This window comes from Rhinoraja longicauda, chromosome 35, assembly GCF_053455715.1.
Source record: "Rhinoraja longicauda isolate Sanriku21f chromosome 35, sRhiLon1.1, whole genome shotgun sequence".
NCBI classification, from domain to species: domain Eukaryota; kingdom Metazoa; phylum Chordata; class Chondrichthyes; order Rajiformes; family Arhynchobatidae; genus Rhinoraja; species Rhinoraja longicauda.
The window spans coordinates 21,335,493-21,362,252 of record NC_135987.1 but is presented as its reverse complement, the minus strand read 5'-3'; the positions used below and the strand labels follow the sequence as shown (position 1 = coordinate 21,362,252).

At 45.7% G+C, this 26,760-nt stretch overlaps 1 protein-coding gene across 1 annotated transcript in view; it reads right to left on the bottom strand.

Annotated features, from left to right (window-relative positions):
• Positions 1-26,760, bottom strand: part of wdfy4 (WDFY family member 4) — a 157,249-nt gene that overhangs the window by 118,517 nt on the left and 11,972 nt on the right. The window contains 13 exon segments of the mRNA XM_078428358.1: positions 919-1,202; positions 1,787-1,863; positions 3,935-4,154; positions 6,469-6,581; positions 9,709-9,923; positions 10,437-10,527; positions 12,845-13,449; positions 16,841-17,031; positions 18,416-18,517; positions 21,574-22,026; positions 23,441-23,601; positions 25,374-25,563; positions 26,368-26,554. Coding sequence (XP_078284484.1) covers positions 919-1,202; positions 1,787-1,863; positions 3,935-4,154; positions 6,469-6,581; positions 9,709-9,923; positions 10,437-10,527; positions 12,845-13,449; positions 16,841-17,031; positions 18,416-18,517; positions 21,574-22,026; positions 23,441-23,601; positions 25,374-25,563; positions 26,368-26,554 — 2,889 coding nt within the window.

The following is a 26,760-nucleotide window of genomic DNA, read 5'->3' as shown; positions in this document are numbered from 1 at the left end:
GAGGAAAAACTTTTTCAGTCAGAGAGTTGTGAATCTGTGGAATTCTCTGCCTCAGAAGGCAGTGGAGGCCAATTCTCTGAATACATTCAAGAGAGAGCTAGATAGAGCTCTTAAGGATAGCGGAGTCAGGGGGTATGGGGAGAAGGCAGGAACGGGGTACTGATTGAGAATGATCAGCCATGATCACATTGAATGGCGGTGCTGGCTCGAAGGGCCGAATGGCCTCCTCCTGCACCTATTGTCTATTGTCTATAAAATTATAAAAACATTTACCAGTCGACCAGTTAAATTTAAAGGGAGTGCAGGAACCAGGGTTTCAGTGAATGGAAGGGGAACACAGCAAGAGTGACCTAATGAGTCAGACCCCAGACCAAGAGGACTTCTGAATGGGCAGACAGAGCAAGGTCAGGGATTTGCAACTACTTTGTGTCAGAGGGGGAGGGAGGGGGAGGACAGTGAGTATCACACCCCACCTGTGCTACTGGGAATGTGATCTAACATGGATAGATGACTCCTCATGTCAGGACCCTTCTTCAGACTCCTGTACTGATCTATACACTATGTTTACCAGTTGACCTTACAGGAAGCACAACAGCATTTTGAGATACGATACGATACGATAAGATGGAACTTTATTCAACCCCAGAGGGAAATTAGTCTGCCAACAGAGTTAAAAGAGAGTTAGTTAGAGCTCTAGGGGCTAGTGGAATCAAGGCATATGGGGAGAAGGCAGGCACAGGTTACTAATTGTGGATGATCAGCCGTGATCACAATGAATGGCGGTGCTGGCTCGAAGGGCCGAATGGCCTCCTCCTGCACCTATTTTCTATGTTTAACAGCCATAACATACAATGAGGTACATGAAAACTTGAAATTAAAATTAAATTAAAAGTGAAAACAAAGAAAAAGACAAGGGACTGTTGTTTGGCCATTAAGTGCAAGACGTTTGTTCAGTGCTGAGATGAAGTGTTGATACTCTGTACCCAAAGGTTCGAACACTTCCTCCTGAGTAGAAATGACCAGCTGCTGCTGTGGCGCGGCGATGTGGATGGACAAGCAGGTGTAGTCCTTCTCCATCTTTGACGTGTGTCGGAAGAGTGTCAGCAGTCGAACAGGGTGAGCGTCAAAAGCAGAACTGAAGCTGTTAACCATGAACCACGTGGAGAATGTCAAGCCGACAGGTGGTGGAAACCCCCGCAAACCTGGGGAGAGAAACCAAAGGCAGAGCAATAAAGCAGAAGTTCGCACGGTGGTGCAGCGGGTAGAGCTGCTGCCTCACAGCGCCAGGGACCCGGGTTCCATCCTGACTATGGGTGCTGTCTGTACGGAGTTTGCACATTCTCCCTGTGACTGCGTGGGTTTTCTCCGGGTGTTCCGGTTCCTCCCGCACTCCAAAGGCTTGCGGGTGTGTACATCAATTTGTTGTGGTAAAGTTGTAAATTGTCCCTAGTGTGTGTAGGATAGTGCTAGTGTGTGGGGATCGCTGGTCGACGCAGACTCGGTGGGCCGAAGGGCCTGTTTCCGCGCTGTATCTCTAAACTAAACTAACAGCCCCCGTGATAACTAGAGGGTTCACTAATTGCCTGGCTGAACATTTGAGCCTTTTGAAGCAGGTTGTAATGTGCCAAACGCACGCCCCATAGCTGCTACCCGTGACTGACGCGAGAAGACAACCTCCGGCAACGAGAGCTCTAGATATGTGCACAGCAGTGTGTAGTGTAAAGGTAGAGCATGGAAACAGACCCCACTTTATACAATTAAATATAGAGTACAAGTGTCTGCTTACCATTCCCAACTCCACCAACAATTGGAGAGTCCGCGTTGGAACCCAATATTGTGGCCACTGTGGGCAGGAAATAGCACCTGTCAAAAGATTCAGAGAGTTAGGCTTGCCTTCCAGAACGGATTATATTTGAGACTGTTCTCTCTTCATACTTCAGACTTCAGACTGCGGGTAATTTTTCATTTCACTGCACATTTATGTGTATGTGACAAATAAATTGACTATTGACTTCTTCCCCTCTGTTAACAGTCCTTCCACAAGCTAGGGTACTGCCCAATTCACCTCTACCTTATTGCGGACATCAGACTTTGTCTATGGAACCGATACACCAGAATACTGAGTGAAAACAGTTACCCCTGAGGTCCCACTTAAATCTCCCTCCCTCTCACCTTAAGTCTGTACCCTTTAATTTTAGAATCATCTAGCTCTGGAGAAAGACTGTGAGCATTTGCTGTTCCTTACTGTTCACTTTGTTCACTACAAAACAACACAGACTGATTGCAATAATGGACAATGGCATGCTTCCCATTGCGAGACGTTCATGAGTTGTCCATGTACCTTCGCTCCCTCCAGGACTGTCACTCTTAAATATTTTGCTTCCAAAATTCAGCACATCAAGTCTACTCCACCATTCAATAGATCAGCCATGATTGAATGGCAGAGTAGACCTGATGGGCCGAATGGCCAAATTCTACTCCTATCACTTATGACCTTATAAGTCTTTTTTTCCCCACTGCTTTTGTACATGCCTCTGTTCCCACGTATTTATTCACCCACTGTACATCACCAAACCATTTTCAATTTTCTTTTGAATAAGATTCAACTTTAGATTTCACTGGAATTAATACATTGCTCAATTTCCTATCTATATGCACTCACAAATCCTTGCGACATTGAAGGAGACCATTCGGTACATCAAGCTAATGCTAACTCACAGTGCAATCTCATTCCTTTCTCAATTTTCCCTGTTCTCCCCACATTTCCTATCCGCTCCTGAGTATATTACCCTCAATCCCAATGTTGTTCTAGTTTTGCACACCAATCTCTTACTGTGAGACTTTTGTCAAAAGCCATCGGAATATCTAAATATAAGATATCCACCTGTAACCCCATATCTACTCGTCTAGATACATCTTCAAAGATCGCCGAGAGATTACGGAAACATATTGCATTCACAAGTCAACAACGATCTTGATATCAGACTAGACCATAGGTTTCTCAGTGAGGGATGTTGGCAGCTCTCATGTTTCTCTCTCCTTCCTTTCCTTAATAGTGAGGTCACATTTGCCACCCACTAACCTTTAGGACCATTCCAGCAAGTACATAACTTTTACCAGATGATAACAGGGCGTGCATGCTCTCAGTAGCGACTTCTTTCAAAACCTTGGGATGTAGCAGATCACGTCATTGGTATTTATCATTGTCCAAGCTTATTCAGTTCCTGGTCGTATTTATTTATTAAAGCTAATTTCTTTCATTTGCTTGTTTGAATGGACCCTTACTTCTCCAGTATTATTAATTTCCAGCTGTTGTCAGGCAACTGAACCATCCTACCATCAACTGGAGAGCAGTGCTGAACTACTATCTACCTCATTGGTGACCCTCGGACTATCATTGATCGGACTTTACTGGCTTTATCTTGGACTAAACGTTATTCCCTTATCATGTATCTATACACTGTAAACGGCTCAATTGTAATCATACATTGTCTTTCCACCTACTGGTTAGCATGCAACAAAAACTTTCCATTGTGCCTCAGTACACATGATAAGGTCATAAGAAATAGGAGAAGAATTAGGCCATTCGGCCCATCAAGTCTACTCCCTCCTAACCCCATTCTCCAGCCTTCTCCCCATAACCTCTGACACCTGTACTAATCAACAATCTATCTATCTCTGCCTTAAATATATTCATTGACTTGGCCTTCTGTGGCAAAGAGTTCCACAGATTCACATAACAATAAACTAAATTCATTGATAATGATGTCCATCATCCGTAACTATTCGTCAATTAAACTGATCACTCCCTGGATAGACACAGAATGCTGGAGTAACTCAGCGGGTCAGGCAGCATCTATGGAGAGAAAGAACGGTGATGTTTCGGGTCGAGACCCTTCTTCAGACTCAGGGGTTCTCCACCAATGTCTCCTACCCGTGGCCAATGGTGGACATGTCGAACTCGGTGAAGGGCGGTGCAATGGTCGATCTAGCTGCATGGAAGTGTCGTGAAGACATTGCGGAGACCAGGCTCATGATCCGGTGCTGAGGGATGGTCATGTGCCTCGGCAGGCGGGATAGACTGAAAGCCAGGAGCGGCCTGCTCCTTGCGACAAGCGAGCCTCTCCGCGTGAGGCTTCTCCTCCGGCCCAGCTCTGGAAGATTCAAGATTCAAGATTCAATTTATTGTCACATGTACCACAAGGTGCAGTGAAATTTGGGTTACCATACAGCCATACTAAGTAAAAAGCAACAAGGCACACAGACACATAAAATAACATTTAACATAAGCATTCACCACAGTGGATTCCACATTCCTCACTGTGATGGATGGTAATAAAGTTCAATCATCTTCCTGCAATGAGGGTCAGAGATCAGGAATTCAGCACCTTGTGTTGCACTCATTAAAATTAACATAGAAACATAGAAAATAGGTGCAGGAGTAGGCCATTCGGCCCTTCGAGCCTGCACCGCAATTCAACATGATCATGGCTGATCATCCAACTCAGTATCCCGTACCTGCCTTCTCTCCATACCCCCTGATCCCTTTAGCCACAAGGGCCACATCTAACTCCCTCTTAAATATAGCCAATGACCTGGCCTCAACTACCCTCTGTGGCAGAGAATTCCACAGATTCACCACTCTCTGTGTGAAAAAAAACTTTCTCATCTCGGTCCTAAAAGACTTCCCCCTTATCCTTAAACTGTGACCCCTTGTTCTGGACTTCCCCAACATCGGGAACAATCTTCCTGCATCTAGCCTGTCCAACCCCTTAAGAATTTTGTACATTTCTATAAGATCCCCCCTCAATCTGCTAAATGGGTGACGTTTCGGGCCGAGACCCTTCTACCTTATACCCTTCATCTATAGGTCAAGGGTATAAGGTTTAGTGCAAGATAAAGTCCAATAAAGTCCATTTATAGATAGTTCGATGGTCCAGAGTGAGGTAGATGGGAGGTCAGGACCGCTCTCTAGTTGGTGAGAAGACGGTTCAGTGGCAGAACAGTACAGGGCAGGAATAAAGGCTTCACCCTGCACATGATCCATATCACTCCAATATATGCCCATCTAAAAGCCTTTTCAATACCATGATCATATCTGCTTCCACCAGTCACTTAGTCTAACATACATTCCCCACACATCTCCTTTAAACTTTGCCCCTAAACAAAATAATACCTGCTGGTTGTAATATACTTGTGCCCACTCAGAATGCAGACCAACTCCATGTGTTCCACCTCTCTATATTCTAATTTCAGTTGTAAAAGCAAAGTGCAAACAAATGAACTAAAAGCCTTCTATTAAAGCCGTGTTCTCCCGGTGTTAACTTCAAAGGTCTTCTGGTGTTAACTGGGGTAGCACGGTGGCGCAGCAGTAGAGTTGCTGCCTCACAGCGCCAGATACCCAGGTTCGATCTTAACTACGGGTGCTGCCTGTACAGAGTTTGTACGTTCTCCCCGTGACCTGCATGGGTTTTATCCGGGTGCTCTGGTTTCCACCCGCACTCCAAAGATGTGCGGGTTTGTAGGTTAATTGGCTTCAGTAAATTGTCCCCAGTGTGCGTAGGATAGAACAAGTGTATGGGTGATCGCTGGTCCACGCGGATTCGGTGCCAAAGGGCCTGTTTCCGCACTGTATCGCTAAACTAAACTAAATTAAACTCGAAAGTCAAAAGAATAAAGGGGGAGCTGGCGTGAGGCGGCCGAGACGAAGAGGGAGTACAGAGAAGGTTCACCAGATTGATTCCTGGGATGGCAAGACTTTCATATGAAGAAAGACTGGATAGATTCGGCTTGTACTCGCTGGAATTTAGAAGATTGAGGGGGGATCTTATAGAAACTTACAAAATTCTTAAGGGGTTGGACAGGCTAGATGCAGGAAGATTGTTCCCGATGTTGGGGAAGTCCAGAACAAGGGGTCACAGTTTAAGGATAAGGGGGAAGTCTTTTAGGACCGAAATGAGAAAGTTTTTTTTCACACAGAGAGTGGTGAATCTGTGGAATTCTCTGCCACAGAAGGTAGTTGAGGCCAGTTCATTGGCTGTATTTAAGAGGGAGTTAGATGTGGCCCTTGTGGCTAAAGGGATCAGGGGGTATGGAGAGAAGGCAGGTACAGGATACTGAGTTGGATGATCAGCCATGATCATATTGAATGGCGGTGCAGGCTCGATGGGCCGAATGGCCTACTCCTGCATTTATTTTCTATGTTTCTATGTTTCTATGAAGGGGGGACCAAGCAGGGCTTGCAGGCAGTCGATAGGAATGTACGGTGAACTTTTGTAACTTTGTCAGCACCAGAATCACGGTGACTTGTGTACTGGATGAGGTCTGCTGTATGATGTTATAGGTTGGATGCAAAAGAAAGCAATTCAATGTACCTCGATACGTGGGACAATAAAGTATCACTGAATCATTGAATGCTTATAACCTGCAATGGTTTGACAACCTACCCTCCTGCCAACACATCCTTACCATTGGTGTCAACCTGATGCCACGACAGAGAGGGCTGATCTTTGCGAGATGAACCGTACTTCTTGGGTTTCCCAATTCCACAGTTCAGTGGGTCACCAAGGCGCAAGAACTCTCTACAAATTGGCAATCAGAACACAAATGATGTACATATCGTTAAAGGAAACTATTTAAACTATGAAGGTATTTATTCACAAAATGCTGGAGTAACTCAGCAGGTCAGGCAGCATCTCAGGAGAGAAGGAATGGGTGACGTTTCAGGTTAGAAGGGTCTCGACCCGAAACGTCACACATTCCTTCTCTCCTGAGATGCTGCCTGACCTGCTGAGTTACTCCAGCATTTTGTGAATAAATACCTTCGATTTGTACCAGCATCTGCAGTTATTTAAACTATGAGATTGTTGGAGCTCTTTAACAAACGCTCCACTAAGTCCAACCCTATATTCATCCCATCACCTTAACTAATTTTATTCTAAACTATTAACCTGGTTATTATGAAGAGTAGAGCAAATAACTTGCCCTTCTTGTTAATATTTGTACAATTGAAGGCGAATCTTATGAAGAAAACTGTGTGCCAATTTCAAATTGTTTAACGGGACAGTACAATGGCAGAGTTGCTGCCACACAGCGCCAGAGACCCGGGTTCGATCCCGACTACGGGTGCTGTCTGTACAGATTTTCTACGCTCTCCCTGTTACTGCGTGGGTTTTCTCCGGGTACAGTTTCCTCCCAAACCCCAAAGCTGTGCAGGTTTGTAGGTTAATTGACTTCTCTAAATTGCCCCGAGTGTGTGGGATAGAACTAGTTTAAGGATGATCGCTGGTCGGCTGGGACTCAGTGGACCTGAGGGCCTGTTTCCACGCTGTATCGCTACAAACAACTCTTTTGCAGAAGTATGACAGCTAATTTGTAAAATGCACGCTCCTTCAAAGCAAGATAGAGACAAGTTAGGAAAAGGGGACGTACAACGAGATCTGGGTGTCCTAGTGCATCAGTCACTGAAAGGAAGCATGCAGGTGAAGCAGGCAGTGAAGAAAGCCAATGGAATGTTGGCCTTCATAACAAGAGGAGTTGAGTATAGGAGCAAAGAGGTCCTTCTGCAGTTGTACAGGGCCCTAGTGAGACCGCACCTGGAGTACTGTGTGCAGTTTTGGTCTCCAAATTTGAGGAAGGATATTCTTGCTATTGAGGGCGTGCAGCGTAGGTTTACTAGGATAATTCCCAGAATGGCGGGACTGTCGTATGTTGAAAGACTGGAGCGACTAGGCTTGTATGCACTGGAGTTTAGAAGGATGAGAGGAAATCTTATTGAAACAGATAAGATTATTAAGGGGTTGGATACGTTAGAGGCAAGAAACATGTTCACAATTTTGGGGGAGTCCAGAACCAGGGGCAACAGTTTAAGAATAAGGGGTTGGCCATTTAGAACAGAGATGAGAAAAAACTTTTTCAGAGAGTTGTAAATCTGTGGAATTCTCTGCCTCAGAAGGCAGTGGAGGCCAGTTCTCTGAATGCTTTCAAGAGAGAGCTAGATAGAACTCTTAAGGATAGCGGAGTCAGGGGGTATGGGGAGAAGGCAGGAATGAGGTACTGATTGAGAATTATCAGCCATGATCACATTGAATGGTGGTGCTGGCTCGAAGGGCCGAATGGCCTACTCCTGCACCTATTGTCTATTGTCTAAAATGCTGGAGTAACCCAGCGGGTCACTCCTTCAAGGCAATGTTAATCAGTGCGTCTTGGAGACATTTATTTATTGTCCAAGATACAAGGACTACATAGAGACACTCCAGACTGTTAATTCATTGTTTTCTTGTCATGGTAGAGAAAGGTGTGATGTGGCAAGTAATGTGGGCCAACTTGAGATCGCCAACCCCGACCTTCTCATCACTGGCGTCTTTCACTTTCAATAAACCATATCACGTGAGTTTACCCCATCACCAGTGTGTCGGTGTGGTCATTGGAGACCACAGAGTAAAGATGCAAGATTAGACTCTGTACTTTTTTTTTGTTTTTGTTTTTGGACTAGATTAGACTCTGTACTTTTAAGAACTTAACCCTTGTGAAGGGCAGAAAATGGCACTGGAAAAAATTATGATGGCTCGTACACTGGCTCATAAGTTCATATGTTCACAACTGATAGGAGCAGAATTAGGCCATTCGGCCCATCAAGTCTACTCCGCCATTCAATCATGGCTGATCTATCTCTCCCTCCTAACCCCATTTTCCTGCCTTCTCCCCATAACCTCTGACACCCGCACTAATCAAGAATCTATCTATCTCAAAGATATCCACTCTCTTGGCCTCCACAGCATTCTGTTGCCTCAGTGGTCTACAATTCTTGCACTAAAATCGTTGCACTTTTGTACTTAATTATGATTATGCTTGTCTATAGAATGATTTTTTTCTGAATTGTATGCAAAACAAAGAATTTCACTGTATTAGATACATGTAATAATAATGTGTTGGAAAAAAACGGTAGATGCTGGTTTAAATCGAAGGTAGACACAAAATGCTGGAGTAACTCAGCGGGTCAGGCAGCATCTCTGGAGAGAAGGAATGGGTGACGTTTCGGACCGAGACCCTTCTTCAGACTGATCATCAGTCTGAAGAAGGGTCTCGACCTGAAACATCACCCATTCCTTCTCTCCAGAGATGCTGCCTGACCCGCTGAGTTACTCCAGCATTTTGTGTCTATCTGTAATAATAATGTATTGAACTTTTGAACCAGCTGGGGAGAATATTCCAGAGATTTTACAAAGCAATATTGAAATAGTTTTACAAACTATATCTGAGATATTTCGCATTGTGCATGCACTTGTGAGTTTATGTATTCACAGGTGCATGTTCGTGTATCACGTGTGTCTGAGGCAACTGTAAACTGAGTTCAAACAAAGGCGGTCACAGTGGCACAGCGGTAGAGTTGCTGCCTTACAGCGAATGCAGCGCTGGAGACCCGGGTTCGATCCCGACTATGGGTGCTGTCTGTGCGGAGTTTGTACGTTCTCCCCATGACCTGCGTGGGTTTTCTCTGAGATCTTCGGTTTCCTCCCACACCCCAAAGACGTACAGGTTTGCAGGTTAATTGGTTTGGTAAATGTAAAAATTGTCCCTAGTGTGTGTAGGATAGTGTTAGTGTGCGGGGATCACTGGGCGGCGCGGACCCGGTGGGCCGAAGGGCCTGTCTCTGTGCTGCATCTCTAAACTAAACAAAATAAACTAGACTAAAGAGGCAGACTGTACCTGAGCACTGGTGGATCGATGGCCTGGCATGCCAGCTTCTCAAAGATCCTAATTAGCGGGAAGTGCAGTGGGTGGGAATTATCAGCCAAAACCTCCTTGAAGCAGTTCACCAAGATCTTCAGCAGGTCACACCCACACATGGTCTGCCGGCACCTTTCTGTTTTGACAAGCGATAGAATGTAATCGCTTACCGCATACTGCAGCTCCAGGGAGAGCTGTAGGGAGTTGCAAGAGAATGAAAAAGGACAATTCAGAAGATTTAAACATTCAGCGTCCTCGGGTGTTCATAAGTGAGAGGAGAAGAATTAGGCCATTCGGCCCATCAAGTCTACTCTGCCATTCAGTCATCTCTCCCTCCTAACCCCATTCTCCTGCCTTCTTCCCACAACCCCTGATACCCATGGTGACTTTATTGTACAATGATATTTCTCTGGGTACCAGATTTCATTATTAATATTGAGTCATAGAGATATACAAGTGGGCGGCTCGGTGGCGCAGCTGGTAGAGTTGCTGCCTCACAGCGCCAGAGACCCAGGTTCCATCCTGACCTCACGTACTGTCTACATGGAGTTTACACGTTCTCCCCTGTGACCGTGTGGGTTTCCTCCGGGTGCTCCGGTTTGTTCTGGTTTGCTCTCACATCCCAAATTTGATGGCATCAAGACAAAAGGAAAATTGCTCTGACGATTAAAATTAGTTTTAGACAACAATAATAAAATGGTGAGTACCTGTGGGATTTCTTTGCAGTTAATATTTGGTAAGAGATGCATCATGACACAAATAGCACCTGGATGGACAATCACAGGGTCATCAGGAAACCTTCATGAAGATAAGCACAAAGGTTAGAATGAAGAGTTTAACAGCACAGCAGACCCAAGCACCAGATGTGGAGAAACCGGAAGCTGGGAGCAGAATGTCAATCTGCGTTGCCACTACTCATGGCTTCTCACTGCATCCTGCAATAAACATGTTCCACTTATTCCCAACTCCACAACCACACACGGAGCGATGGTGATTCATGTAGGTACAAGGAGCAGCAAATGCTGGCTTACAAACAAACACACAGAGTGCTGGAGTAACTCAGCGGGTCAGGCAGCATCTGTGGAGAACATGGATAGGTGACGTTTCACAGAGTGCTGGAGTAACTCAGCGGGTCAGGCAGCATCTGTGGAGAACATGGATAGGTGACGTTTCACAGAGTGCTGGAGTAACTCAGCGGGTCAGGCAGCATCTGTGGAGAACATGGATAGGTGACGTTTCACAGAGTGCTGGAGTAACTCAGCGGGTCAGGCAGCATCTCTGGAGAACATGGATAGGTGACGTTTCACAGAGTGCTGGAGTAACTCAGCGGGTCAGGCAGCATCTCTGGAGAACATGGATAGGTGACGTTTCGGGTTGAGACCCTTCTTCAGACTAAGTCAGGGGAGAGGGAAACTAGAGGTATGAAAAGATTCAAAGAACAAAAGAATGAAAGGTTTGAAGTATGCTTTCAAGAGAGAGTTAGATTTAGCTCTTAGGGCTGACGGAATCAAGGGATACGGGGAAAAAGCAGGAACAGGGTAGTGATTTTGGATGATCAGCCATGATCATATTGAATGGTGGTGCTAGCTCGAAGGGCCGAATGGCCTACCCCTGCACCTATTTTCTATGTTTCTATGAGAAGAACAAATCAAGGCCAGCAAAGATGATCAAAGAAAGGTTGAGCCCACAAAGTTCCATTGTTGGCAGCGGAAGAGGAGATAACGAGGGGGTAGGAATAGTTAAACTTGGCAGGACAACAAGGGTGGGGAGGGATGGACAATAGACAGACAATAGGTGCAGGAGGAGGCCATTCGGCCCTTCGAGCCAGCACCGCCATTCAATGTGATCATGGCTGATCATTATCAATCAGTACCCCGTTCCTGCCTTCTCCCCATACCCCCTGACTCCGCTATCCTTAAGAGCTCTATCTAGCTCTCTCTTGAATGCATTCAGAGAATTGGCCTCCACTGCCTTCTGAGGCAGGGATGGACAGAGAGGGGATGCAAGGGTTATTAACAATTAGACAAAGCAATATTCTCAATCCTCAGAGATCAGTCTGAAGACCTTTTAAAAAAAATACTTTGTTACATCATTTTAACTTGAGGAACAGTAAATTCTTAACATGGCCTTACCACTGACGTATCACGCAGCAAGTGGGTCTGCCCCATTTAATAAAGCTTAGAATTTATAATCAAAGGACAGTTATCATTAAAAACTATTAGATTATCAATCTTTAATGAGATTACTCCAATTTGGGCTAATTCAAAAAAAAGTCTGATAAAGAAAGATGCATAAATCAGAGAATCTTTAAATGTTTCTGTACAGAATGATCACGTAATGATATCTCCCTCGCCCTACAGTGAAAAGCGATAAGGCGAAAAATGTAAACATTACTCATTCAGAATTTAGGTAAAATCTTCATTAGATTAAGAGAGTTAGATAGAGTTCAAGGGGCTAGTGAAATCAAGGGATATGGGGAGAAGGCAGGCACGGGGTATTGATTGGGGACGATCAGCCATGATCACAATGAATGGCGGTGCTGGCTCGAAGGGCCGAATGGCCTCCTCCTGCACCTATTTTCTATGTTTCTAGATTAATTGTCATTAATGGATCTAGAAACATGGGCGGCACGGTGGCGCAGCGGTAGAGTTGCTGCTTTACAGCGAATGCAGCACCGGAGACTCAGGTTCGATCCTGACTATGGGCGCCGTCTGTACGGAGTTTGTACGTTCTCCCCGTGACCTGCGTGGGTTTTCTCCGAGATCTTCGGTTTCCTCCCACACTCCAAAGACGGGCAGGTATGTAGGTTAATTGACTGGGTAAATGAAAAAATTGTCCCTAGTGTGTGCAGGGTAGTGTTAATGTGCGGGGATCGCTGGGCGACGCGGACTCGGTGGGCCGAAGGGCCTGTTTCCGCGCTGTATCTCTAAATCTAAATCTAATTGTGCAATTTAGTATTGTCATTAATGTGAACATCTGTTAACAATCTTATGTAACATGACTAAAAAGAAAGTTGATGAGATGTGAGGGAGCAGTGGAGAGGGTTTAATATCAGGTGTGTTGTCCAACATTATCCTCACTACAGACTGCACTTTGGTGAACGTGAGTTGCCTACCTATCTTCTCCATAACCGGCAGTCGCTGGCTCTGAATTATTTTCACTGGCGTCAGATGTATTTTGGTCACTTCCAGAGAGTTCACTGTCCCTCCGATTGCTGGGTCCTCTGGGATTTGGAGAATGAAATGTCCCTGAGGGCCAACGAGGAGGAGAGAATATGTCTTTCGCCATTCGGTCCAGAAATCCAAATATCTTCACACAACTCCTCAAAGAGGGTGGAACGTCCACAGTGGAGTTGTACGCCAAGTCCAGCCACTCCTTAAACTTTCTGCAGGCACTGACGTCCAGGGGAGAACATACCCTTTCCCCTCGACTGCCGAAGCACCCAAAGAGCCTGAAGTCCTCGGTCATTTTGTCAAAGTGGCCCTGCACTCTGAAGAAGTAGCTGTTGACAGGGTCAGCGTGGATGGCAACAGTGAGAGTGCAAAGGGTCATTTCCATAAGGTCCCAGATGTCGTTCTGATCCACAGAGGCCCACTGGCCGGAGGGAGGGTGACACAGGGCCCCTTCCATGTCCGCCAACACTGACTGCAAGGCATTGAATCCACCGGTCGTCCTGAAAGCCGAGGAAGCCTTCGCCGTTCCCAGAACATTTAACATCGACTACAGCGGAAGAAGATTAGAGTGGAAGAGGGTTAAAGCACTAATTTGTAATTCCCATACACAGAAAAAAGCTTGAATGCTTTTACAATCAGAGAATAGAATGAAACTAAAACTTCAGCAAATCTTAATGGGTAATAAAACAGTTTTAAAATAAGACCTTTACTTCAGAGATACAGCGTGGAAACCGGCCCTTTGGCCCACCGAGCCCACTTTTCCTGGGCTTAGGAGCAGAGGTCAATTTAGCATCCCGCCATTCTCACCCCCCTCCCCCCCCCCCCCCCCCCTCCTCCCCCCTCCCCCTACACACTCCCCTGCCACCAGCGAACCATTGATAAGGAGAGCACTTGTTATCAACTGGGAGCTCACTGGGACATCTGCTGCCAACATCACACAAGGCAAGTGTGACCTTCCCTCAGGAGGCCAGTGGTGATCAGGTCAGGTCCAATCTGTAAAGGTCCAGGCACAAGGAACTGCAGATGCTGGTTTACAAAATAAGACACAAAGTGCTGGAAAAACTCAGTGGGTCAGGCAACATCTCTGGAGAACAGGTAAAGATGATGTTTTGGGTGCGTACCCTTCTTCAGACTGAAAAAGGATCCCGACCCAAGTCATCATCTATCCATGTTCCCCAGAGACGATGCCTGACACACTGATTTATAAAGATCTAGACTTAGTCCTGGGATAAATGGTCTTAAAGTAGCAAAGATAGACACAAAGTGCTGGAGTAACTCAGCGGGTCAGGCAGCATCTCTGGAGAAAAAGGATGGGTGATGTTTTGGATTTCTCCCTACACATGATCCAAAGTCAGAAGGAACCCAAAACGTAACATTTGAGACCACCACAAATGTAGGACAAGTGGGACATTGTGTCACGTAGCCCAGGACTGGGATTAGCCCTCTGTTAGATGGCTCCTTCTGACTAAATAGGGTCAGGTGGTCACCTTATTCTAAACATCTCATGTACAAATAGAAGATGGTGGTTACTCTAAACCTGAGCACATTGAAGAAGATGTAGGCAGTGTACTACATGGTGGACAACAGTACTAGCATCGAGTCATGCAGCAAGGCAATCGGCCCAAACTGGCCCTGCCGACCAAGATGCCCCATCTATCTTAGTCCCATTGTGTTTCTCCCATATCCCCCTAAATCTTTCCTATCCAAGTACCTGTCTGAATGTCTTTCAAACGTTATAGTACCTGCCTCAACTACCTCCTCTGGCAGCTTGTCCCATACGCCCACCACCCTCTGTGTGGAAACGTTGCCCCTCAGGTCCCTATTAAATCTTTCCCCTCTCACCATCAACGTACGTCCTCTGGTTGTTGATTCCCCTGCTCTGGGTAAAAGACAGTGCTCTCATTCAGTTACATGGTGCAGACAACAGACAAGGCCACTGATATTGCTTGCATCTAATTCAGACAAATTGTGAAACAATCACAAAATTATAAGTAACTGAATCAATTCTTAATTATATATACAGGGCAGTGCTTCACAAAGCCACCACTATTAACTGTGGGTAGACAATAGACAATAGATAATAGGTGCAGGAGGAGGCCATTCGGCCCTTCGAGCCAGCACCACCATTCAATGTGATCATGGCTGATCATTCTCAATCAGTACCTCATTCCTGCCTTCTCCCCATACCCCCTGACTCTGCTATCCTTAAGTATCTCAGTGGAATAGGGTAGGGTACAGAGAGCTGTGATGAACTACTATCTATCTCTTTGATGACCCTCGGACTATCCTTGATCGGACTTTGAGGGTCTTGACCCGAAACGTCACCCATTCCTTCTCCCCAGAGATGCTGCCTGTTCCGCTGAGATACTCCAGCATTTTGTGTCTATCCTGATCGGACTTTGCTGGCTTTACCTTGCACTAAACGTTATTCCCTTACTGTGTATCTGTACACTGCAAATGGATCGATTGTAGTCATGTATAGTCATTCTGCTGACTGGTTGGCACGCAACAAAAAGCTTTTCACTGTACCTTGGTACACGCGACAATAAACTAGACTGAACTGAACTCTGAATGGGACGTTAGAATACTTCATTAATACAAAACTACGTGCAAGATCAAAGAATGAGCTCACAGGCCACATGCCATGTAAGACCAGGATATGGTATAAACAATGCATTATTGTCACGCAAGTGTTTATGTGACACAGGTTACAAAGAGAACATAAATTTATAAAAACTAAATGGCAGTAAAGCAAATCGCTTTGACATCTTTCAGGGGAGGGCTTTGCATAACCTGATTGGTGCAATCTTTAACGCGGTTACAGGTTTAATCCTTGGTGACTTAATATTCCTTAAACCTCAATCTATAAAGCACAAACTGAGTTACACATAAGCAAATTTACCTCCCATTCGGTAATTTAATAGAGTGTACAATTTTCAATGTGTCATCCTCATAGTGTGGAGATGTAATGACATTTATTTTGGGTTACCAGCTAAATATATATTAGCAAATCAATCTGAATTTGTGAGTAACATAATAAGAATCCTGAGGGGCTCGAATAATAAATTCAGTTCCTTATTATTTTGTGACTGTCTCACAATTTATCTAAATTAGAAACACACAAGATTTAGCTTAATATATCAGTTTAACCACATAAATATTCTACATGGGTATAATTATGGATCACTTTAATGATGTATGCATGCTTTAAATGGATAAAATTATTTTAATTTACTCATTCTCAAAATACAATCTTTTACGTAGGCTGCAAAGATGATCAACTAATGATAGGAAAAAAATAAAGTCATGGGCAGCCCAGTGGCACAGCTGGTAGAGCTGCTGCCTCACAGCGCCAGAGACCCGGGTTCGATCCTGACCTCGGCTGCTGTCTGTGTGGAGTTTGCATGCTCTCCCTGTAACCGTGTAGGTTCTCTCCGGGTGCTCCGGTTTCCTCCCACATCCCAAAGATCAGCAGGTTTGTACATTAATTGGCCTCTGTCAATTGTAGATTGCCTTGTATGTAGAGAGTGGACAAGAATGTGGGATAACATAGAATTAGTGTGGATGGGTGATTGATGATTGGCATGGACTTGGTGGGCAGCAGGCTCTGTTTCAAGAGAGAGCTGGATAGAGCTCTTAAGGATAGCGGAGTGAGGGGATATGGGGAGAAGGCAGGAACGGGGTACTGATTGAGAGTGATCAGCCATGATCGCATTGAATGGCGGTGCTGGCTCGAAGGGCTGAATGGCCTACTCCTGCACCTATTGTCTATTGTCTATTGTTTCCATGCTATATCTTGTTTTAACCTTTCTTAGTCTTCTTTTCACTTGGGGAAACTTGCGCTTAAGTCGTGAATCTCACTGAAGCAGAGAGAACAAAAACATTTTGCTCATGCTCAACAAAATTTTTAAAACAGGCAATTGAATAATTAGTTTCACCTGCAGAAGGTCAAATTTCAGCATGAACTCTCCCCGCGTGGCTGAGCAGAGCACCCCGATGACAACACGCATGTACTCCTCCGCGTTCACGATGACCAGTTGCTCCAAGATGGCCAGGGCGTGGCTGCGGTAACTCTTGTCATCAAGGAACATCTTGATGTAGGGGATCATCCCATATTCTCGAAGAATCACTGATCCGAGAGAGAGAAGCTGACTTCAGGCAACTGAACCATCCAAACACACCCAGAGAGCAATGCTGAGCACCTATCTCCTTCCTTGGTGACCTTCTGTCTATCCTTGATCAAAGATTGCTGGCTTTACCTTGCACCTTTACAGGGCCCTAGTGAGATCACACCTGGAGTACTGTGTGCAGTTTTGGTCTGCAAATTTGAGGAAGGACATTCTTGCTATTGAGGGCGTGCAGCGTAGGTTCACCAGGTTAATTCTTGGAATGCCGGGACTGTCGTATACTGAAAGACTGGAGCGACTGGGCTTGTATACACTGGAATTTAGAAGGATGAGAGGGGATCTTATTGAAACATATAAGATTATTAAGGGATTGGACATGCTAAAGGCAGGAAACATGTTCCCAATGTTGGGGGAGTCCAGAACCAGGGGCCACAGTTTAAGAATAAGGTGTAGGGACATTTAGAACGGAGATGAGGAAAAACTTTTTCATTCAGAGAGTTGTAAATCTGTGGAATTCTCTGCCTCGGAAGGCAGTGGAGGCCAATTCTCTGGATGCTTTCAAGAGAGAGCTAGATAGAGCTCTTAATGATAGTGGAATCAGGGGGTATGGGGAGAGGGCAGGAACGAGGTACTGATTGTGGATGATCAGCCGTGATCACATTGAATGGCGGTGCTGGCTCGAAGGGCCGAATGGCCTACTCCTACACCTATAGTCTATTGTCTAAATGTTATTCCCTTATCATGTATCTCTACAGTGTAAGTGTCTCAATTGTAACCATGTATCGTCTTTCTATTGACTGGATAACACGCAACAGAAGCTTTTCTCTGTACCTCGGTACACGTGACAATAATACACTAAACTAATAAACTGAACTAAGAAGCTCAGACTGACTTCAGTTGCGGCCCTCTGTCTTGATGCAGAGAGTGATGACCGACATAAAGGGAGAACGTATGAGCGGGCAAGGGACGACAGGCAGTGAGGAAATCCAGACGATCAACGTCAGCACCTCTGCTCAATGCTGAGGATTCCAACAATTATGTCCAAGCAGATTTGATTAGTGCGGGTGTCAGGGGTTACGGGAAGAAGGCAGGAGAATGGGGTTAGGATGGAGAGATAGATCAGCCATGATTGAATGGTAGAGTAGACATGATTTGATTAGTGCGGGTGTCAGGGGTTATGGGAAGAAGGCAGGAGAATGGGGTTAGGATGGAGAGATAGATCAGCCATGACTGAATGGTGGAGTAGACCTGATGGGCCGAATGGCCTAATTCTGCTCCTAGAACTTATGAAGCATAGACAAATCGACTCAGAGAAAGTTAGATAAGGCATGAAACAGCCTTTTGGCTTCCCACAGCAGCAGTGTGGTACCAGCTCAAGGGACTTACCAGTGTTTTTCACGGACCCTTGCAGCATGACTGCCACAACCTTTAACATCAAACTTAAGGCCTCTTTCGGGTGTTGATGTTCATCTGAAGGTCTTCCCTTCCCTGAAGTTTGGTCAGGAAATAAATATGTGAAAGAAATTTAAAAAAGCAAACAAGAATCCTTAGATATTCAATCAAACTATGTAGAAGAACATTAATTCTGGTGATGGAGATGTTGTACTGTGGTTGAGTGACTTCCTGGACCTTTCATTACTTAGACCCCTTTATCTCTGCTCACCCGAAGATACTCACGCGAATGGTATGTTGGCATTCATAGCAAGAGGATTTGAGTTTAGGAGCAGGGAGGTTCTGCTGCAGTTGTACAGGGCCTTGGTGAGACCGCACCTGGAGTATTGTGTGCAGTTTTAGACAATAGACAATAGACAATAGGTGCAGGAGTAGGCCATTCAGCCCTTCGAGCCAGCACCGCCATTCAATGCGATCATGGCTGATCACTGTCAATCAGTACCCCGTTCCTGCCTTCTCCCCATACCCCCTCACTCCGCTATCCTTAAGAGCTCTATCCAGCTCTCTCTTGAAAGCATCCAACGAACTGGCCTCCACTGCCTTCTGAGGCAGAGAATTCCACACCTTCACCACTCTCTGACTGAAAAAGTTCTTCCTCATCTCCGTTTTGGTCTCCTAACCTGAGGAAAGACGTTCTTGCCTTAGAGGGAGTACAGAGAAGGTTCACCAGATTGATCCCTGGGATGGCGGGACTTTCATATGAGGAAAGACTGGATAGACTGGGCTTGTACTCGCTGGAATTTAGAAGACTGAGGGGGGATCTTATAGAAACATATAAAATTCTTAAGGGGTTGGAGAGGCTAGATGCGGGAAGATTGTTCCCGATGTTGGGGGAGTCCAGAACCAGGGGTCACAGCTTAAGGATAAGGGGGAAGTCTTTTAGGACCGAGATGAGAAAACATTTCTTCACACAGAGAGTGGTGAGTCTGTGGAATTATCTGCCACAGAAGGTAGTTGAGGCCAGTTCATTGGCTATATTTAAGAGGGAGTTAGATGTGGCCCTTTTTGCTAAAGGGATCAGGGGGTATGGAGAGAAGGCAGGTACAGGCTACTGAGCTGGATGATCAGCCATGATCATATTGAATGGCGGTGCAGGCTCGAAGGGCCAAATGGCCTAATCCTGCACCTATTTTCTATGTTTCTATGATCCATCCAAATGCCAAAACAACAGGATGATGGATAAATAAATCTTGCTCCCCAATGTTTTACATTGATTGCCACAGACGGCTGTGGAGGCCAAGTCAATGGATATTTTTTAAAGCACTGATTGACAGATACTTGACTAGTACGGGTGTCAGTGGTTGTGGGGAGAAGGTAGGAGAATGGGGTTGAGGGGGAAAGATAGGTCAGCCATGATTAAATGGCGGAGAAGACTTGATGGGCCAAATGGCCTAATTCTGCTCCTATAACTTATGAACATGAAAAACTAATATAGGAAAATAACTGCAGATGCTGGTACAAATCGAAGGTATCACAAAATGCTGGCGCAACTCAGCAGGTCAGGCAGCATCTCAGGAGAGACGGAATGGGTGACGTTTCGGGTCGAGACCCTTCTTCAGACTGATGCCCATGAAAAACTAATAAATACAAATGATATACAAATTATTATTTTGACATTTTGATCAATTCTGGAGGCCCAACAACAATCTTGCCCTGCAGATATCCACCTTCTAGTAAGCAGTGAGAGATGTGGGCCAAATGCAGGAGAATGGGACTAGCATACATGGGCATCTTGGTCAGCCTGGACGATACCATATATAGACACTATAAGAAAATAACTGCAGATGCTGGTACAAATCAAAGGTATTTATTCACAAAATGCTGGAGTAACTCAGCAGGTCAGGCAGCAACTCAGGAGAGAAGGAATGGGTGACGTTTCGGGTCGAGACCCTTCTTCAGACTGATGTCAGGGGGTCGGGACAAAGGAAGGATATAGGTGGAGACAGGAAGATAGAGGGAGATCTGGGAAGGGGAGGGGAAGAGAGGGACAGAGGAACTATCTAAAGTTGGAGAAGTCAATGGTCAACAATCAGTTCAAACTCTACCTATTGTGCTTGCGTTTGAACTGATTGTTTTTACCTATGATATATATCATGTACATGGGTGGCATGCAAATCAAAGCTTTTCATTGCACCCCAGTAAGGTGACAGTAACACGCCTAAATCTAAAGTTAGGGCTGAATGGCCTGTTTCCCTGCTGTATAACTCGATGATTTTAAGTATCTTCAGAGAAAATTCAGTGCCAACCAAAATCCGATATGGGAGCCTTATGGATGAAACCCTAGAACTGAGATATGACTTGCAACCAACCTCACTGGTTCTTAGCTTGAAACAACCAGGTCCTTTTAACAACCTAATTACTAATAATGTCCAATAGCAAGATGAGGCTTTGTTTAATTTAGAGACACAGCGTGGAAACAGGCCCTTCGGCCCACCGAGTCCATGCAGACCAATGATCACCCTGTACACTAGTTCTATCCTACCCGCGAGGGACAATTCACAGAAGACAATTAACCTACAAACCCGTCACGTCTTTGGAAATGTGGGAGGAAACTGAAGATCTTGGGGAAAACCCACTGGGTCACGGGGAGAACGTGCAAACTCCGTACAGACAGCACCCAAGGTCAGGATTAAACCAGGGTCTGTGGCACCGTAGGGCAGCAACTCTGCCGCTGCACCACCATGCTGTATTGTGAAACTAATGTCCAACATGGATGTGTGAATCGAAGGTAGACACAAAGTACTGGAGTAACTCAGCGGATCAGGCAGCATCCCGGGAGAGAAGGAATGGGTGACGTTTCGGCCCATGAGTTTACTCCGCCATCCAATCATGGCTGATCTATCTCTCCCTCCCAACCCCATTCTCCTGCCTTCTCCCCATAACCCCTGACACCCTGTTTAATGTCTGAGGAAGGGTCTTGACCCGAAACGTCACCCATTCCTTCTCTCCCGAGATGCTGCCTGACCCGCTGAGTTACTCCAGCATTTTGTGTCTACCTTCGATTTAAAGCAGCATCTGCAGTTTTGTTCCTCTGGATGTGTGAATGTTGGGGCCGTGATGTTCTGGAGGTGGGCAGTGAGGACCGGGCTCACCTGCTTTCCTCAGGATCTTTGCGTGCCGTTGAAGTTGCGTGAGGAGCATCTCCAGGAGGCGGGTTTCTCGGAACACGATGGAGAGCAGTGGGTCGTACATGGAGATGTCCAGCACACATTCCAGAGCCAGCAGGGCACAAACCGGAGACAGGTTCTCTCGAATGACCGCCTGGACTCGCGAAAAGACATCATGGGGTATGTAGGACAGGTCAAACACAACAAAGCGCAGCATTTGAAAGTACTGAGTCTGCACGGCCTCTGACTTCAGGTAAATGGCCTCAGCAAACTGAAAGAAAATCTGCTGCGTCCATTCCAGAAGGAAGAAGTTGGCTTTGTTCCAGATCCAGATCTTCCGGATTCGGTCCAGGACAATCGATGAGACGTGGGAACAATTAGAGTTTAAAAATACTGTTTGCAAAACTTTGAAAGCCTGGAGGTTTTTCACTGTTGTACCTAGAGGTTGAAACAGAAGGGATAGGTTAGAGTCATAGAGAGTCCTAGAGTCAAACAGTGTGGACACAGGCCCTTCGGCCCCACTTGTTCGTCCACACCAACCAATACTAGTCCCACCGGCCCATATCCCTCTAAACCTATCCTGTCATTGTACCTGTCCAAATGTCACATAAACGTTATGATAGTACCTGCCTCAACTATCTCCTCCGGCAGCTCGTTCCATATACCCATCACCCTCTTTGTAAAAAAGATACCTCTCAGCTTCCTATTAAATCTTTCCCCCTTCTCCTTAAACCCATGGCCTCTGGTTCTCCTTCCCCAAATCTGGGCAAAAGACGGTGCAGGTTAACATAGAAAATAGGTGCAGGAGGAGGCCATTTGGCCTTTCGAGCCAGCACCGCCATTCATTGTGATCATGGCTGATCATTGTGATCAGGTTGTGGGATAAGCAACCGAAGATTTAGCTCATCTACTGAGTGCAACGGAAAGATTAAACATTCAGTGTCTAAAATAAGGTGCAATTTACCCATCAAAGCATATAGATAATGCAAGACTACCTAAAGCACCCTTGCAAATTATTCACTGTTTCCAACAGCTAGCAAATATTGCACTAAAGTTCTCCAGGGATTTATTCTGGGCCTCTCCCACTTCCCAGCAAGGATGTCATTCAGACATTGTTCAAACACACGGCATCAGATTTCAAGGTAGAGTTGCTGCTTTACAGTGCATGCAGCCCAGGAGATCCGGGTTCGATCCCAACTACGGGTACTGTCTGTACGGACTTTGTAAGTTTGCCCCGTGTCTGCATGAGTTTTCTCCAAGATCTTCAGTTTCCTCCCAAACTCCAAAGACGTACAGGTTTGTAAGTTAATTGGCTTGGTTTAAGTGTAAAGAACTTAAGTGTGTGTGTGTGTGTGTGTGTGTGTGTGCGTGCGTGCGTGCGTGCGTGCGTGCGTGCGTGCGTGCGTGTGTATGCGCGTGTGTGCGCGCGTGCGTGCGTGTGTGTGTGTGTGTTTGTTTAATGTGCGGGGATCGCTGGTCGGTGCGGACTCAGTGGGCCGAAGGGCCTGTTTCCGCGCTGTGTCTCTAAAACTAAAAACTAAATGTTCACTGACAACATTGCTCAGCCTCCACATCATCAATCTTCACCTACCCATTACATTTCACAGAATTGATTGATTGAATTTATTGAAAGGTGCATTGTGGAAACAGGCCGTTTGACCCACTGAGTCCACGCCGACCATCAATCACCCATTCACACTAGCTTTATGTTACCACACTTTCATATCCTACACATTAGGGGCAATTCACAAAGGCAATTGACCTACAAAATCGCACATTTTAAGTTGTCCTAACTTGCAATCAATTAGTAAAACTCACACAAGTTATCAAACTTAACTGATATCACAATTACCTGACTGTGGCGGCTGTTGAAACTGAAACCCAGGGAACTGGGAGCCTGTAACAGAGGGCATCACCTTTAGTTCCTTCTCTCCATAGGTCGTGAGTGAACTCAAAAAGTCAACTAGTTCTTCCAATGACTTCACTTCTTCCTTTTCTAGTTCTTTATCAAACCTGAAGAGGGAAGATGGTTTAAGTTGTAAAGAGATGCAGTGCAGAAACAGAACCATAAACCCGCGGTAACCATCAGACATCCATTTATCTCCTAATCCTTCCTCACCTGGGCCCATTTTACTCTCCCAACATTCCCATCAACAACCATCCAGATTCTACCAGCCATCTACACTCTCGGGGCGATGAACCTACAAACCTGTAAGTCTTTGGAATGTGGGCAGGAACCGGGGCAAAATCCCATGCGGTCAAACTCCACACGACAGCATCGGAGGTGAGGATCGAACCTGGGTCATGGGAGGAGGGTGGTGGCGGCTTTGCCAGCTGCGTCATTGTGTTGCCCCTTCTTTAATTGAGGACCGACAATTATGTCAATATACAAAAATGAACCGAGAAGTAGTAAAAATGATTTTGGATAGGGTCTGTCGGTGTGGGTGCAGTGGGTAGAGCTGCTGTCTCACAGCCCCAGAGGCCCAGGTTCAATCCTGACCTCGGGTACTGTCTGTGTGGAGTTTGCACGTTCTCTCTGTGACCGCGCAGGTTTTCTCCAGGTTGTCCGGTTTCCTCCCACATTCCAAAGATGTGCGGGTTTGCAGCTGAATTGGCTTCTGTAAATTGCCCCTAGTGTGTCGGATGGAACTGGTGTAATGGTTGATTGTTGGTCAGCACGGACTCAGTGGGTTGAAGGGCCTGGTTCCTCACTGTGTCTCTGAACTAAACTAAACAATGTCAGGAAAGGATGATGGTTACGAAAACCATCGTCACATCTGAAAGGTTTCTGGATGAACACGACGAGGCGTGACTCAAAGGACAACAGACTGAGGAACCAGGAAGTGAAAACATGTTAAGCAGCCCCATTTTATGCATAGTTTATGTGTAGGACTGCAGACGCTGGTTTAAACCGGAGATAGACACAAAAAGCTGGAGTAACTCAGCGGGACAGGCAGCATCTGTGGAGAGAAGGAATAGGTGACGTTTCAGGTCGAGACCCTTCTTCAGTTTAATGTATTATTGAGTATTGGATCTTTATTTGTTGTGTTAATGGGCCTGCAAAACAGCAACAAGTAAGAATTTTATTGTTCCTAGTGCATATGAATCTAAAGAATAGCCCCGACCCGAAACGCCACTTATCCATGTTCTCCACAGATGCTGCCTGACCCGCTGAGTTACTCCAGCACTCTGTGAAACGTCACCTATCCATGTCCTCCACAGATGCTGCCTGACCCGCTGAGTTACTCCAGCACTTTGTGTTATCATATCATATCATATATATACAGCCGGAAACAGGCCTTTTCGGCCCTCCAAGTCCGTGCCGCCCAGCGATCCCTGTACATTAACACTATCCTACACCCACTAGGGACAATTTTTACATTTACCCAGCCAATTAACCTACATACCTGTACGTCTTTGGAGTGTGGGAGGAAACCGAAGATCTCGGAGAAAACACACGCAGGTCACGGGGAGAACGTACAAACTCCTTACAGTGCTCTATGAAAGATTCCAACGCCTGCAGTTCCTAATCTTTTCTTGTAAAGTAGCGCTCTGGTTTCATAAATTCATAAGTGATAGGAGCAGAATTAGGCCATTCGGCCCATCAAGTCTACTCCTCCATTGAATCATGGCTGATCTATCTCTCCCTCTTACGATATTCTCCCTCTTAATCCCATTCCCCTGCCTTCTCCCCATAACCCCTGACACCCGTACTAACCAATGACACCCCTACTAATTGTTCATGGAAACGCCTCTCCAAGCTTTGAGAGATTACTAGTACTTGCCCGAGCAACAGCATCGTCAGCAGTTCATATCCTTCATTCCCTTCAAAGTCAGCCAGCAACTCTCCAGAAACCTGATACGAATCGTTCACAAAGCAGAGGACATTGACCGCAGCTTGAGCTGCAACATAGACCGAGGATCTGGCTGCCATTGCCGATAAACCTTCAATGCAGCATTTCACATAGCTGTTGTCTGTAAAAATATAATATAGAGCATAGAACACAGCACAAGAACAGGCCCCTCGGCCCACAGTGTCTGAGCTAAACATGATACCAAGACCAACTCTTATCTGCCTGCATGTAAGACATATCCTTCCATTCCACGCATATCCATGTGCCAAGGGGTTTATTAAACACCACGATTGTATCTGCCTCCACCACTACCCCTGGCAACTCGTTTCAGACACTCACCATCCTCGGTGTAAAAATCCTGCCTCACACATCTCCTATAAACTTTGCCTCTCTCATCTTAAAACTATGCTGCCTAGTATTCAATTTTGCTATGCTGGAAAAAAGGCTGTGACTGCCTCTCATAGTTGTATATACTTCTATCAGATCTCCCCTCAACCCCTGGCATTCCAGAAAAAGCAATCCAAGCTTATCCAGCCTCTCCTGGTAGATAAAGATCAAGTATAACAGATGCACAATTATGCTTTAGGGTCGTGGCGCAGCAGTAGAGTTGCTGCCTCACAGCGTCAAAGACCCGAGTTCGATCCTGACCACAGGTGCTGTCTGTGAGGAGTTTGTACGTTCTCTCTGTGGCCCACATGGGTTTTCTCCGGGTGCTCAGGTCTCCCGCCACATCCCAAAGACATGGGAGTTTCCGAGTGTGCAGGATAGAACTAGTGTACGATTGATCACTGATCAACGCGGACTCGGTGGGCTGAAGGGCCTGTTTCCATGCTGTATCTCTGAACTAAACTAAACTTTAGAACTGCATTTTCTGTCTGTGGAATAAATCCTGGAGAATAAGTGCAGAACGAGGGAAGACACTCACCATGGAGGTATCTGACGGTACTTTTCGTGGGTGTCTTTGAAACAGCCCGCAACACATGAGCGGTGTACTTTCTCCAGGGTGAGCCAAGGTCCCATTGGGAGACCACCGCTGCAATGAGATGTCCAAGGTCATCGTTTTGTATCATCGCCTCCACAGCAGAGGTCTGGGTGCACAGGTTCACCATCACCTGAGGACAGACAGACAGACAAGCCCAGTGTTCAGCAGAAACTTTGATGTGAAACATATTAAACAATATATTTAATTTTTAACCTGTGCTGATTATCTAGTTTTTAATGTAAGAAAATAACTGCAGATGCTGGTACAAATCGAAGGTATTTATTTCACAAAATGCTGGTATTTATTCACAAAATGCTGGAGTAACTCAGCGGGTCA